The 11,907-nt window shown below is 60.6% G+C and overlaps 1 protein-coding gene across 17 annotated transcripts in view; it reads right to left on the bottom strand.

Annotated features, from left to right (window-relative positions):
- Positions 1 to 177: 177 nt before the first annotated feature.
- The window catches only part of ACTN4 (actinin alpha 4), a 71,040-nt gene continuing 59,310 nt past the window's right edge, over positions 178 to 11,907 (bottom strand). For 4 of the 17 annotated variants that reach the window (XM_069457715.1, XM_069457719.1, XM_069457722.1 and 1 more), the window contains 11 exons: positions 11,718 to 11,865; positions 8,145 to 8,295; positions 5,244 to 5,352; positions 4,900 to 5,040; positions 4,637 to 4,819; positions 4,406 to 4,540; positions 3,170 to 3,349; positions 2,451 to 2,597; positions 1,651 to 1,731; positions 542 to 700; positions 178 to 402 (listed from right to left, as the gene is read on the bottom strand). In XM_069457715.1, the coding sequence (XP_069313816.1) occupies positions 244 to 402; positions 542 to 700; positions 1,651 to 1,731; positions 2,451 to 2,597; positions 3,170 to 3,349; positions 4,406 to 4,540; positions 4,637 to 4,819; positions 4,900 to 5,040; positions 5,244 to 5,352; positions 8,145 to 8,295; positions 11,718 to 11,865 (1,593 nt within the window). In that variant the 3' untranslated portion in view covers positions 178 to 243. Of the gene's footprint in view, positions 432 to 498; positions 701 to 1,286; positions 1,353 to 1,650; positions 1,732 to 2,450; positions 2,598 to 3,169; positions 3,350 to 4,405; positions 4,541 to 4,636; positions 4,820 to 4,893; positions 5,041 to 5,243; positions 5,353 to 8,144; positions 8,350 to 11,717; positions 11,866 to 11,907 lie in introns of all 17 variants that reach the window. The other 13 variants (XM_069457724.1, XM_069457725.1, XM_069457718.1 and 10 more) reach the window with 12 other exon arrangements.

The following is an 11,907-nucleotide window of genomic DNA, read 5'->3' as shown; positions in this document are numbered from 1 at the left end:
CCTGACGCCTGCCTGGTGGCAGGGGAAGAACCTGCTGGCCACCCAACAGCGAGGAGAGAGCCTGCCCCAGCCCGGCGCTGCCACCCGCCCACCCCCAAGAGGATTGACAGAGAGTGCTTTGCATAGATACAGAGTCGGAGGAATCGGGGCTGTGGAGGCCCACACTGTGGGGAGGGGCAGAGGCTGCCGGGCCCCTCCTGAGGCCGTGAGGAGGGGTGTTTGGTCTGGGTCTCTCTGGGGGGCTCACAGGTCACTCTCGCCATACAGGGCTGTGGAGAAGGACTTGTAGTCGAGGGCGCCGGGTACGGCGTCGGGGCCCTGGTATGGTGCCATGCGGGCGATGCAGTACTCAGCCTGGTCCGGGGGCAGCTCTCTCCGCAGCTCCTCAGCCGTGATGAAGTTCTGGGGGCGGCAGGCAGGACTCTGAGCTGCTCCCACCCACACGCTGGCCCACCCAGCCCCTCGGGCCCGTCTAGGTGAGATGCCTGCTGCAGAGACCCCTCCAACTGGCCCCTGTGTGCCTCGGAGGGGTCTGGCTCACCTTGTCCCCTGCCAGGACCTTGAAGGAGGCGATGACCTGGTCGGCCGTGTCTGTGTCAGTGGTCTCCCGGGACATGAAGTCAATGAAGGCTTGGAAGGTCACAAGGCCGCTGTGGTTGGGGTCGACCACGCTCATGATGCGGTTGAACTCAGCATCGCCCTGCGAGGTTGGGGTGGGGGCACAGCACACAGCATTGGGTGGGGCAGGGGCCGCCCGGCCCACACCGGGGGAGTCTCACGGGAAAGCAGCCGGGAGAGCAGGGCCCAACCTCGCACACCCCTGCCCTGTCACCAGCCCACCTCCAGTGGCCTTGGCCCCGGGCAGAGCCTGCGCTGCTCTGGCTACCCTAGGCTGAGGGGCAGGCCCCTCGGCATCCTGCCCTCCCCTTGAAGGGTGGGGAGTTGGAGTCTGGTGCCCCTCAGTCCAGGCATACAACTTAGCTCTGGAGGGTGGGGAAGAAAGAGAGAAAAAGAAAGAAAAGGGGGAGAGTGCAAGAGAGCTGTCCCCTCTCTCTCTGGAGACCTCTAGGGAAGGAAAAGGGGCTCCAGGAGTCATCGGAGGGACCCCAGCCCAGCAGGTGCAGCAGAGGAGGAGGCAGGCAAGGCCGCGCTGCTTGGGTGGAGGAGTGTCCCTGAGGACAGGGAAGCTCTGGAGGCGTGAAAGGGAAGGGGTGGGGTGGGGTGGGGCGGGGGAGGAAGAAAGGAGGAGTTGTTGGAGCGGCAGGGGGGAGGCAGAGGCTGCATACCAGGCTGTATCCTGTGGAGATAAGCAGAGCCCTGAAGTCATCGGAGTCCATGCTGCCTGTCTGCTTCTGCTCCGAGGACGCAGGCATAGCAGAGGAGGCCGGGCCCAGAGTAGGCAAGAGGGGCCGCCCCACGTGCACAGCGGGCAGACAGGATAGTGGCAGGGAGCAGGGAAGACAGAGGCCCCGAGAGACCAGGTAAGGGGGAAGGTGTCCAGAGAGACACAGGCAGGGAGGAGGCAAGAGAGCCGTGAAATGGCACACAGGATGGCAGGGGTGGAACGGGAGGAGGGGGGAGAGAGAGAGGAGAGAGAGAGAGAGAAGAGCAGTTAATGCACAGTCCGCTGGGGCCCAGGGGTGCGCGTACCTGCCGGTCGTTCTCCACGTCGTAGCCCAGGCTGATGAGGCAGGCCTTGAACTCCTCGGGCCCCAGTGCCCCGCCATGGTCCTGCCGGGCCATCCGCAGGCAGGTGTGCGGGAGGGGAGGTGTGGAGACCAGGACGAGGGGCCAGGGCCACATGCAGAGGGCAGGGGGGAAGGGAACACGAGGGGGGAAACACAGAGTTAGAGGCGACGTGGACAAGGTGATGATCGGGACAGATGGGGCAGGTGGCGGTGCGGCCCTTTCATCCTGCCCTTGCCAGGACTCGTGGGAGGCAGCAAGGGGCTCTTTTTCTTCAGGGTTTGGGGTATGAGAGGGGACTACACCTAGTCCCGTGAGGCCCTCAGGGGCTGCCTGACGGTGCAGAGCTGAGGCTGCACACTGCTACCCACCAAAGCCAGGCAGGTGACACGATAGCCCAGCAGGGTTGGGGGCTGGGGCCAACCCTGGGGCTCAGGGCCCTCTAAAGGGGCTGCCAGACTAAATACGAGTTTTAAAATTTTGTATGTGTATGGACCAGGTTCACCAGCCAGGTCTCAAATCCCACGTGTGCTGGACTCAGTGGCTGGCAGGCAAGGACGCAGCCCCAGAGGGCAGGACCTGGGTTCGAGGTGCTGCACAGCCACCCGCTGTCAGTGGCGGGGGCCCTGCCCACCCCCGTGAGCAGTGGCAGATGCTCAGCAACTGCGACGTGACAAACTGACAGATGCAAAGACAGAGGGGAGCAAGATGGGACGGTGATAATGGGGAGGGAAGACGCCAGAGAGGCAGACGGAGCTACTCACCTTGTCGAAGTGGTTGAAGGATGCCCGGAACTCCTGCATCTGCTCCTGGCTGATGCCCTTGGCGTCCCGGGTGAGGATCTGATTCTCGACCTCGTTGATGGTGCGGGCGATAGTGGTAAGCAGCTGCTCCCAGCCCACGCGGATGTGCTGGGGGAGGAGAGAGGCATGACCGTGGGCCAGGCAGGGGTGGTGGCATGCTGTGCTGGACTATCCTCACCGTGGAGGGGTCCGGGAGGGGACCTGAGGCAGGCCTACTGAGGACCCTCTTCCAAGGGCCACTCCAGCCCCCCTCATCTGCTTATGGGGGACACAGGGCCCTGCTGCCTCTGCAGCATGCTTCCCAGTGACAATGCAGCGGGGGGCACAGACCCAAGATGCTTGTGCCAGGATCCACGTGGAAACTTTTTAGAGGCGTGTGTTGCTCAGCGTTTAGCAACTGGCCTTCTGGGGGAAGAAACAAAAACACCAGCCCTGGCCTGTGGCATCTGTGGGTTTGCACGACGTAAACACTCTCACCGTGGATGATTTCGAGCTACCAATGTGACACCAGCTCGAGCGATCCCTGGCGTGTTAACCCTCTGCAAGCCGGGGTGCTGACCTGGCACACGCCAGCAGGGGCTGGGCCTCAAGTGAGGCTGACACTGCTAAGCCCACAGAGGGCAAATGTCACCCCTCCCTAGTAATGGTGCACAGTGAGACCCCGTTGGGGCTGGGCCCACCTCCATGGTGTAGTTGGTGTGCTTGTTGTCGAAGATGAGGGCCTCCTGGATGAGCTGGTGCTGCTGCTCCAACAGGTCCAGGTTGGGCTTGTAGTCCACGATGCTGCGCTCGTACTGCTTCAGGTGGCTCAGCTGGTCCTCCAGGGTCCCGTTCATCTCGATAGAGATGCGTCCAATCTCCTAGAGAGGGCGGGTACCGCCGGGCAGGGTGAGGCTACTGGACCCTCTGCCACCACAGGCCACCTCCAAGCCTCGCCTGCTGCTGGCCCGCCCCCCTCCCCCTCCTGCCAGGGCCCCTCCTGCCAGGGCCCCTCCAGCCTGGGGCCTTTGCCCTTGGGTCCCCTGGGCAGGAAGGCCCATCCCCTCCCGTCCTGCCCTCCCGTGTAAAAACAGTCATGACGGGGAATCTTTCTGTGCCAAGAGCTCCACACACCCAGCCTCACTCTACCTTTGACCTCCCCATGAGGCTCAGGACTGTGACAGGCCCTAATTGCAGATGGGAAAACTGAGGCTCAAGGAGGGCAACTGATCCCAGTAAGAGGCGGAGTCGGGATTTGAACCCAGCTCGGCTGACCTCAGAAGCTGTGGCTCCTGACCACATGCAGCCCAGGCCCTCAGCTCCAAGCAGCCGCACACACTGAGTAGCTAGCACTGAACCTCGAGGCTGGCCTGTGTGGCAGCTACGGTCCCCCTCAGGGGCTCGAGTTTATAGGAGGCCCCTCGCCGCCAGCGAGGTGCCTGGCATGTCGTGCGCACTCAGGAAGTGCGGCCAGGGCTGCTATCAGCAGCATCACAGACCCTCCCATGGCTGGGGCACGAGGGTCCCCAGTGAGCAGGCTAAGGGCATCCCAACTCGACCATCTTGTTCACAGGAACACAGTGGCGCTCATGACAGGGCCGGCACAGAGTGGCATGCAAAAAGCATTTGTTGAGGTAACAAAGTAACTATTTTCATTCCCACTTTAGAGATGAGAAAACTGCAGATTAGAGGTTACACTGTGCTGGAGGCTGACGGTCATCAGCCCAGGGTAGAGTCAGGCTCAACATGTCCATCTGGCTCTTCGGCCAAGTTTCTGCCTGGTCAGCACTGCGACTTTCATCATTATGATCTTGCTGACCCTCCTAACCCCTCAAGGGCCCTCAGCCAATGAGAGTTGGTCCTGGGCCCACTGGGGCCCTCCTGCCCAAGGGAGCTCACCAGGAGCTCCTGCTCAGCCCTGGGCCTGGCTGCCTCACCTCCATCTTGTTCTGGATCCAGGGCCCCACGACGTTGGCCTGGCTGGAGAACTGGCGGCGGAGGTGCTCGTTGGACTGCTGCTTGCTCTGCTCCTCCAGGAGGGCGTGGTCCCGCTTTGGCACCAGCTGCTGCACCTGGTGGGGGCGGGACGCAGAGCAAGAGCGGTCAGTGGGGCAGACCCCCAGCCTGGCTAGCCCTCCCCCAGCTCCTCCCGACGGGCCCCAGCCCACCTTCTCCCACTTGGAGTTGATGATCTGGGGGGTCACGGTGGTGTAGGGGTTGCTGCCCGACAGCTTGATGTGGTTGCTCTCGGCGATCCTCTGGGCCTCCTTGTGGATGGCCAGGATGGCCTCCCGCTCCCTGTCGGCGTCCGGCAGGGTCGACTTGAACTGGTCGTGGGCTGAGATCAGGCCCTGGGGGAAGAGCAGGAGTGAGGGAGCAGCCCAGCCCCACAGTGGCCCCTGAAAGTGTGGGGGGCAGAGGGGACACGGACCTCGATCTCCTCGATGGTGTGGACGATGAACATGTCCTGGAGGTCCTCCATGGCGCTCTCCATCCAGTTGTTGAAGGGGGCTGCCCGCTTGGCGTACTCCAGGTGCAGCTGGTCGATGGTCTCCAGCTGCTTCTCTGTTTTCTGGTGTGTGTTGGGGACAGCGACAGAGGAGGGAAGGTGGATCAGTCAGCGAGCGGGAGGGTCCAGGGGAGCACTGAGAGGCCAGAGACCATACCCTAAAGGGTTCAATGGGAACCCACGGATCTGGGCATAGTCCACACCCCTACCAGCCCTGGGGACAGTGGGGGCACAGGGTTCCATGGGTGACGTCACCCCCTCCTTACCTCCAGGGCTTCCCTGCGACTATGGGTCAGAGAGCCAAGGGCGTCCCACTGGTCGCAGATCTTCTGGCACCGGGTGTTGACGTTGTGGGAGTCGTAGTAATCCAGCTCGCTGTGGGCCAGCAGGCAGCAGTGAGACCCGGCAGGGGCAGGTGGGGGTGCGGCTCGGACCCACCCACCCCCAGGCCAGGTGCCAGCCAGCATCCCACGGTATCAGTAACCAGCCACCCCTCTGGTCTGGCCCCTGGCAGCCCCAGGGCAGGAGGGAAGGGGGAGATAACAGAGGGCCAGGGGTGGCATCCTGCTCGCTCACTTCCTGCCTCTGCCACCACAAGCCAACCCAGGGAAGCCTCCAGAGTGCAGCCCTTCAACCAGGCCTGGTATCTAGATTGCTTTTTTAATTTAGAGAACATCTGTAGCAGAGTGCAGTGGTTAAAACAATGGGCTCTGGAGGCAAATTCCCTAGGTGTGGATTCTGGCTGTGGGATTTTTTACTTGTGGGACCCTGGCCAAGTACATTCCCTCCTGTGGATACCTCAGTTTTCTCATCTGTGAAATGGCAATAGGGATCTAATCAATTAATGCAGTTAAAGTTCTTAGAGCAGCCCTTAGCATCCACCAAAGTAAAAGTAGCAATTGCTATTTACTAAAGGTTTTATTTATTTTAATGGGCACTAAGAATAAAATAGGTAGCCTGCAATCTCATTCTAAGCAATTAATAACGTATCTAAGAAAACAGTGAATTGGTTTAAAAAGGCGAATAGGCCGGGCGCGGTGGCTCACACCTGTAATCCTAGCACTCTGGGAGGCCGAGGCGGGCAGATTGTTTGAGCTCAGGAGTTTGAGACCAGCCTGAGCAAGAGCGAGACCCCGTCTCTACTAAAATAGAAAGAAATTATATGGACAGCTAAAAATATATATAGAAAAATTAGCCGGGCATGGTGGCGCATGCCTGTAGTCTCAGCTACTTGGGAGGCTGAGGCAGGAGGATCGCTTGAGCCCAGGAGTTTGAGGTTGCTATGAGCTAGGCTGACGCCACAGCACTCTAGCCCGGGCAACAGAGAGAGACTCTGTCTCAAATAAATACATAAATAAATAAATAAAATAAAAAGGCGAATAAATAGTGGTATAGGTATCCTTTGAGTGATGGTGGTCTGGGAAATGCCGGGCATGTTCCCGCCCCAGCACGCTCCCTGTCCCGCCACTCCCTCCCACACAGCCAGGATCCCAGCCTCCTGGGGTCCAGACACTCAGCGACTCTCAGCTGCAGGTTCCTAGGCAGTCAGTGTACAGGCAGGGACCTTGGGGGCCTGGGGAGCAACTGTGGGAGGAGCAAGACACGGAGACTAGGCGAGCCAGCCATAGGTGGGCAGGGGGATGCGGGCCTGGGGAGAGCAGGCAGGGGCTGGGGGGAGGCGAGGCCGTGTTCCACAGTGGGGCCGGGCACCCTGGGGTCCATTCCTGTCTGCCCACTCCCTAGCTGTGTGAGCCAGGGCAAGCCCCTTGGCCTCTCTGTGCCTCCGTCCCCCCTCTGTAACACGGGGTTGCTGGGGGGAGTAAATGAGCTGGTACACATAGAGCACCAAGAGCCCGGTGAGCATCTGGTGTTGCTATGAATCAACGCTTAGCAGGGCTGCCTGTCCGGCTCATCCAGGACAGTCCACCACCCCAACAGCCTCGGCAGAATGGACAGCACCCCAACAGCCCTCTGTTTCTCTCCCCCAGGGGTCACCTGTTTCCCGGCTCAGAGTAGTGGGTTTCACATGGACATTACCTGGTGCCTGAAAAGTAGGCTGACCTGGGATTTATCCAAGTCTGTTTCCTACCAGCTTCCAGGGGCTCCCCAAGTCAACTCAGGAAGCTGTCCATGTCCCACCCCGCACAACCCCTGAGGGTGCCTGCATCTGGGCCTTGCTCTCCTGGACCTGGACATGCTGGCTGTAGAACCCCCAGGGGTACCCCAGCTGTGCCAAACAGGGATGATGTGGTTCCCGGTACTGTGAAGGCCCCACAGTACTTCAACCTCTGGGTGAGCAAACGGTGAACCCTCAGAGCACCTGGGCAGTGGGGAGGGAGGGAGTCAGGGAGGAAACCGTCCCTGCCAGTGTGGGGCTCCACTGGGCATCACTGCTGGGCCCCAGGCCTGTACGAAGCAGAACTTAAAGGGTGAAGGTGGTGGGGCGGGGGTGTCTGTGGAAAGGGCAGTTCCAGCCAAGGATTCTATTTTCGTGCAGACGGCTATTTTGGGAGCCCTGCTGCCCCTCCAGGGCCTGCGGGTTTTCCATGAAGTAATGGACTGGGCCTCCCGCTGCCTGGGCCCTCCCTGTTGCTGGCCGCCGCGCTGGTGGACTAAGGCCCCATTCACGGGCTCCCGAGGCTCCGTGCACTAACTGTGCACACGAGTTTATCTGACTGGGGCGGGGAAGGGAGGGGAAAGAACCCGGCTGCCTGGAAGCCCTACAGTAAGTGTATTCTGAGCAAGAGACGGAAGGGGCTGGGCAGAACAATAGGGTCCCTGTGTAACCCGGTTCCCTCAGCGAGCAGCGGCTGGAGCCATGAAGGCCGGTGGCCTACCCCATCAGGGGGCCAGGGGGATTACTTGGTGTGACAGGCAGGGGAGATGGTGCCCCAGGGACCCCTAAAGCCTAGGAATCAAGATAAGGGGCCAGAAACCTCCCTTCAGCTGGAAAATCTAGATCCCCCGTTTCTCAGCCAGGGTTGAGACAGGATGGGCAAAGACACGCCACAGGCTCTTCCCTGGTGTCCGAAAGGAGGTCAAAGAGGAGGGCTGGGGGACCCTGTTCCAGGCCTTGAGGCAGGCTGGGCCTTGGGATGCTGCTGCCACCACTCTGGGCAAGGTGCAGAGGGGAAGTAAGTGACGGAGTGTCATGAGCCCACACATACTTGAGCTCCTGGGCAATAGCTGCGATCTGCTCCACACGGTCCTGGTGTGCGGCCAGGTCACTCTCGAAGGCCTCGTGCTTGCGGATGAGGGCTTTGATGTCCGAGAGGGTGGCTGTCTCGTAGTCCCGGTGCTTCAGCATGGCTTCCTTCCCTGGGGGTGGGGGCAGAGAGTCACTTACCAGCACAGCGGCCGTGGGCCAGCAGCCTGGAGGGGCTGTCCCACCAGAGGGAGGGGCGGGGATATCGCAGACCCACATCCTTCCGCACCAAGGATGATGCCATGAAGGCTAGAAACTTCCAGAAGCACCTTCCTTGCCCTCCAGGGATCTCTAAGCCCAACTATATCCTGGATGTCCCTGGGAGACACTTCGGGGTTGGTAGGCCTAAGACAGATATCCCATCTCAACCTGTGTGCTCGAAACTTAGCACCCTTTATTGGCTGGAGACTATAAAAATCGGACTGTGGTACCACGGCTGGAAAGTTACACACCAATTTCTGAAGAGCTGTGACCTGGAGAGGCACCAGGGGTCATAGCCCATACTCTGGCAGGCTCAGGGAAGGGGAAGTGTTGGGGCCGGGGTTCTTCCAGAAGCCCAACCTCTGTGCCTGCACCCGGCTCTATGGATTTGGGTCCCCCTGTGGGCACACAGACATGTGGGCCTATCACACATCTATGTACGCCATGCCGTCCTAAGGCTTCTGACGTGCAGCGGGGCAGGGCCCACCATCAGGCCTTTGAAGGGAGAGAGGAACACTGTTATTAGTCCCGGAGCCTGGCTAATTACACACCCCAGAACAAAAGCTCAAATAAGCCCTGCAAGCAAGTTACGGTCTTACAGAAAACTGAGGGGAAAATGCCAACCTGGGAAGGTGACCGGCACCCCCAGCTCCAAAAGGGGCCCTGCTTCAGGTGCGTCACCTCAGTCTCCCCCTGAGCATCTGACAGTCAAACAGCTGCCCACCCAGCGCGGTGGCAAGGAGCTCCGGGGGGCCCTTTATCTGTAAAGCAGGGCCAACACTAGGGCCTGTGCTGCCGGGGACTATTCCAAACTTTCAGTGAGGAGATGTTCAAGAACGGCAGGCACAAAACCAGTACCATCCTCATCGCAGCCTCTCCCAGGGTCATCTGTCTGGCAAGTACTAGCCACCCGCTAGGACAGGGACTGGCAGGCCAGAAATGGGCAGCCTGGGAGAATCGGGCTCCACTGGCCCCACCGCCAACCCTGGGGCATGAGGCTTAACCACAAAGGCAAGTTTGCAATTCCCTTCTCCAAATTGCTTTCTCCCAAGGGTGGGAACCAGAAATAGTAGGTTATGACTCTCTGCCGCAGCAGTTTCAGCAAGGCAGCTGGCAAGGGTGCGCTGAGAGGACTCACGAGGGGGCCATGGCCATAGCTGCCTGGGATACAGGCCAAGGGGCAGCCACAGAAGGGACAAAGGGGCTTGCTGGCTCTTGGTTGTATCCCCAGGAAATCCAAGTCCCTTGGAGAAGCATCCACATGAACCCTGACCCCTGTGGGCTGATGAGGGGGGCAAAGAGTAATGGTGGCTCAACCCGGAACTCTGAGCCCACCCGCCCCAGAGCTGAGGAGGCTCCCATGACTGGATCCCAGGGGTGCAGAGGGGGCGGGAGGCCAGCCTGTCCTCTAGTTTCACATAATTGGTGGTTCAGACGACAGAGGTTCGGGTCTTGGGAATGAGAGTGGGCAGGGCCAGATGCCAGATGCCTGTGGGGGAGGAGGACACCGGCCAGGCAGGGGTGGGGCAGGGGTGTGTGGAGGCCGATGAACCAGTTGGGACCTGATCTGAAATAGTCGACTTCTAAATGCCTCAGGTGAAGGCCAGCCCCGGGGTCATTCCCAGGGAAGGGGCTCTTGTGGGCCATCACACCCACACCCCTCGGCCTCTGGAAACCATCTCTTCCCAGGGCCTCGCGGAGCACGAGGCAAAGGACTGAAGAGCTGAAGGCTCGGGCAGAAACGTCTCAGAAGGGAAATCACAGGGACGATGCCCAGAGTCTCCACAGAGAGGCAGAGATGCGGCACATGCATAATGCAGCAGGAGACACCTCGGTCTGAGCACGGGACGGGGTGCTACAAAGTCCACTTACGTGCCCAAGGGCTCTCTGATAAAAAAAAAAAAAAAAAAAAAATGCAAAAATATGCTGGCCTGGGAGATCCCAGGCAGGGACCTCACCCGCTTAAGAAACTACTGTGCACAGGGCCAGGCATAGGAAAAAAGGCTCAAAAGATATCTGCTGAATGAACGAACGAACTAAATGCTACCCCTCCCTGCCAAGAGGGCATCACGGCCAACACCCCCTCCTCGCATGGGTGCCACTGTGCGGGGCAGGAGGGAGGCACCTGCACCCCAGGCCCAACCTGGCTCCTCCTGGCCTCCCTGCTGCCTTCTGCTCCCCTGCACGCTTCTCCTGGTGGGGACAGGGTGAGGGCACCGCTCTGGACCTGGTAGTTGCTGCGGGAAAGCAGCCAGGATGAGCTCATGTGCGGAGGGCACCAGTTGGGCCACAGCCAGGGACACGGGGTGAGGGGGGCCAGGTCTGCAGATCATGTGGAGCTGCACGCTCGCACGGCAGGGGTGGGGAGGGCTGTCTAGGGGTACCTCTGGGTAGGGGTCTCGGCATCTGGCCAGAGCTGGGGTTGCCGTCCAAATGGTGGAGAGGGTGGGGGCTGGAGGAAGCCCCAGAGGCTCTGTGGGGAGTGTGACTCAGCTGGGCAGAGCGGTGGCAGGAGGGCAATGGCGTTGGGAAGGAGGTGGCCAGAACGGGAGGTGGGGAGGGAGTGCTATGGGTGGCCCTTTCGGCTTTCCCAGGCAGTGCCGGTTTTCTGAAGGCTTTCAGGCCCCTGGGATCTGGAATCTCAACCATGGTGTGGGACCCAACTGAGGGCCAGGGACGTGCTGGAATGCTACATCCTGAGCCAAAAGGACAGGCAGCTGTAGAGCTGCCAAGAAACAGGAGGTGCTGTAGCCCTTCTAGGAGAAGCCTCCTGCAGGGGGAGCCAGGCTCCTTGGAAGGGGGCTCTGGGATGGGAAGGGAGGTGGGGGGGCCTTCCAGGGTAGGCCATGCGACAGCTGGGGGGCTGGCATCTGGTGAGCCTGTCTTGGGGCAGGCCGCAGAGAGAGGAGACGGTGCCCTGGCCTTGCCTTTGATGAACGTGCTGGTGAACACAGATCCATCCAGCACGAGCTCTGCAGTGTGATGGCCACGATCACAGAGGGTTTGGGAGAGGGGAAGCACAATGCTCACAGGCTGCCAGCAACGGGAGAGCCCTGCCCCACACACTTGCCCTGGATCGGGAGGGACACTGTCCTCATGGAAGACATGGCAGAGAGGACACGCCTGGAGGGGGCTCAGCTGTGTTCCTGGATGACTGACCTTTGACGACTGGGATGACCTGCAGGAGCCCACCTGGCTGCCTGCAGGTGGATGAACCCAAAGCAGCGTTTCTGACATGCATGTCCCCAAGCAGCAACAAAGGGCCTGACACACAGACCGGATGCAGGAGGGGCTGTGTGTGTGTGTCTGAAAGAGGGAGCTGGGGGGACCGTACCGTCGGTCCAGGCCTCGTGGATGGAGGCCTTCTGCCGGAACTTCTCCGCCAGGTGGTCGAGCCGCTCCAGCCTGCGGATCTCATTCAGCAGCCACTCCTCGTAGCCCTTCTCGGCCTGCTCCAGGTGCTGCCAGCCGTTGTTGATGTCCTGGGGGGGTGGGCAGGAGAGGGCAGGGCTGTCACAAGAGTG

This window comes from Eulemur rufifrons, chromosome 24 (genome assembly GCF_041146395.1).
Source record: "Eulemur rufifrons isolate Redbay chromosome 24, OSU_ERuf_1, whole genome shotgun sequence".
In the NCBI taxonomy this organism is placed as follows: Eukaryota; Metazoa; Chordata; class Mammalia; order Primates; family Lemuridae; genus Eulemur; species Eulemur rufifrons.
The sequence above is the reverse complement of the archived record's forward strand: the minus strand, read 5'-3'. Positions and strand labels throughout refer to the sequence as shown.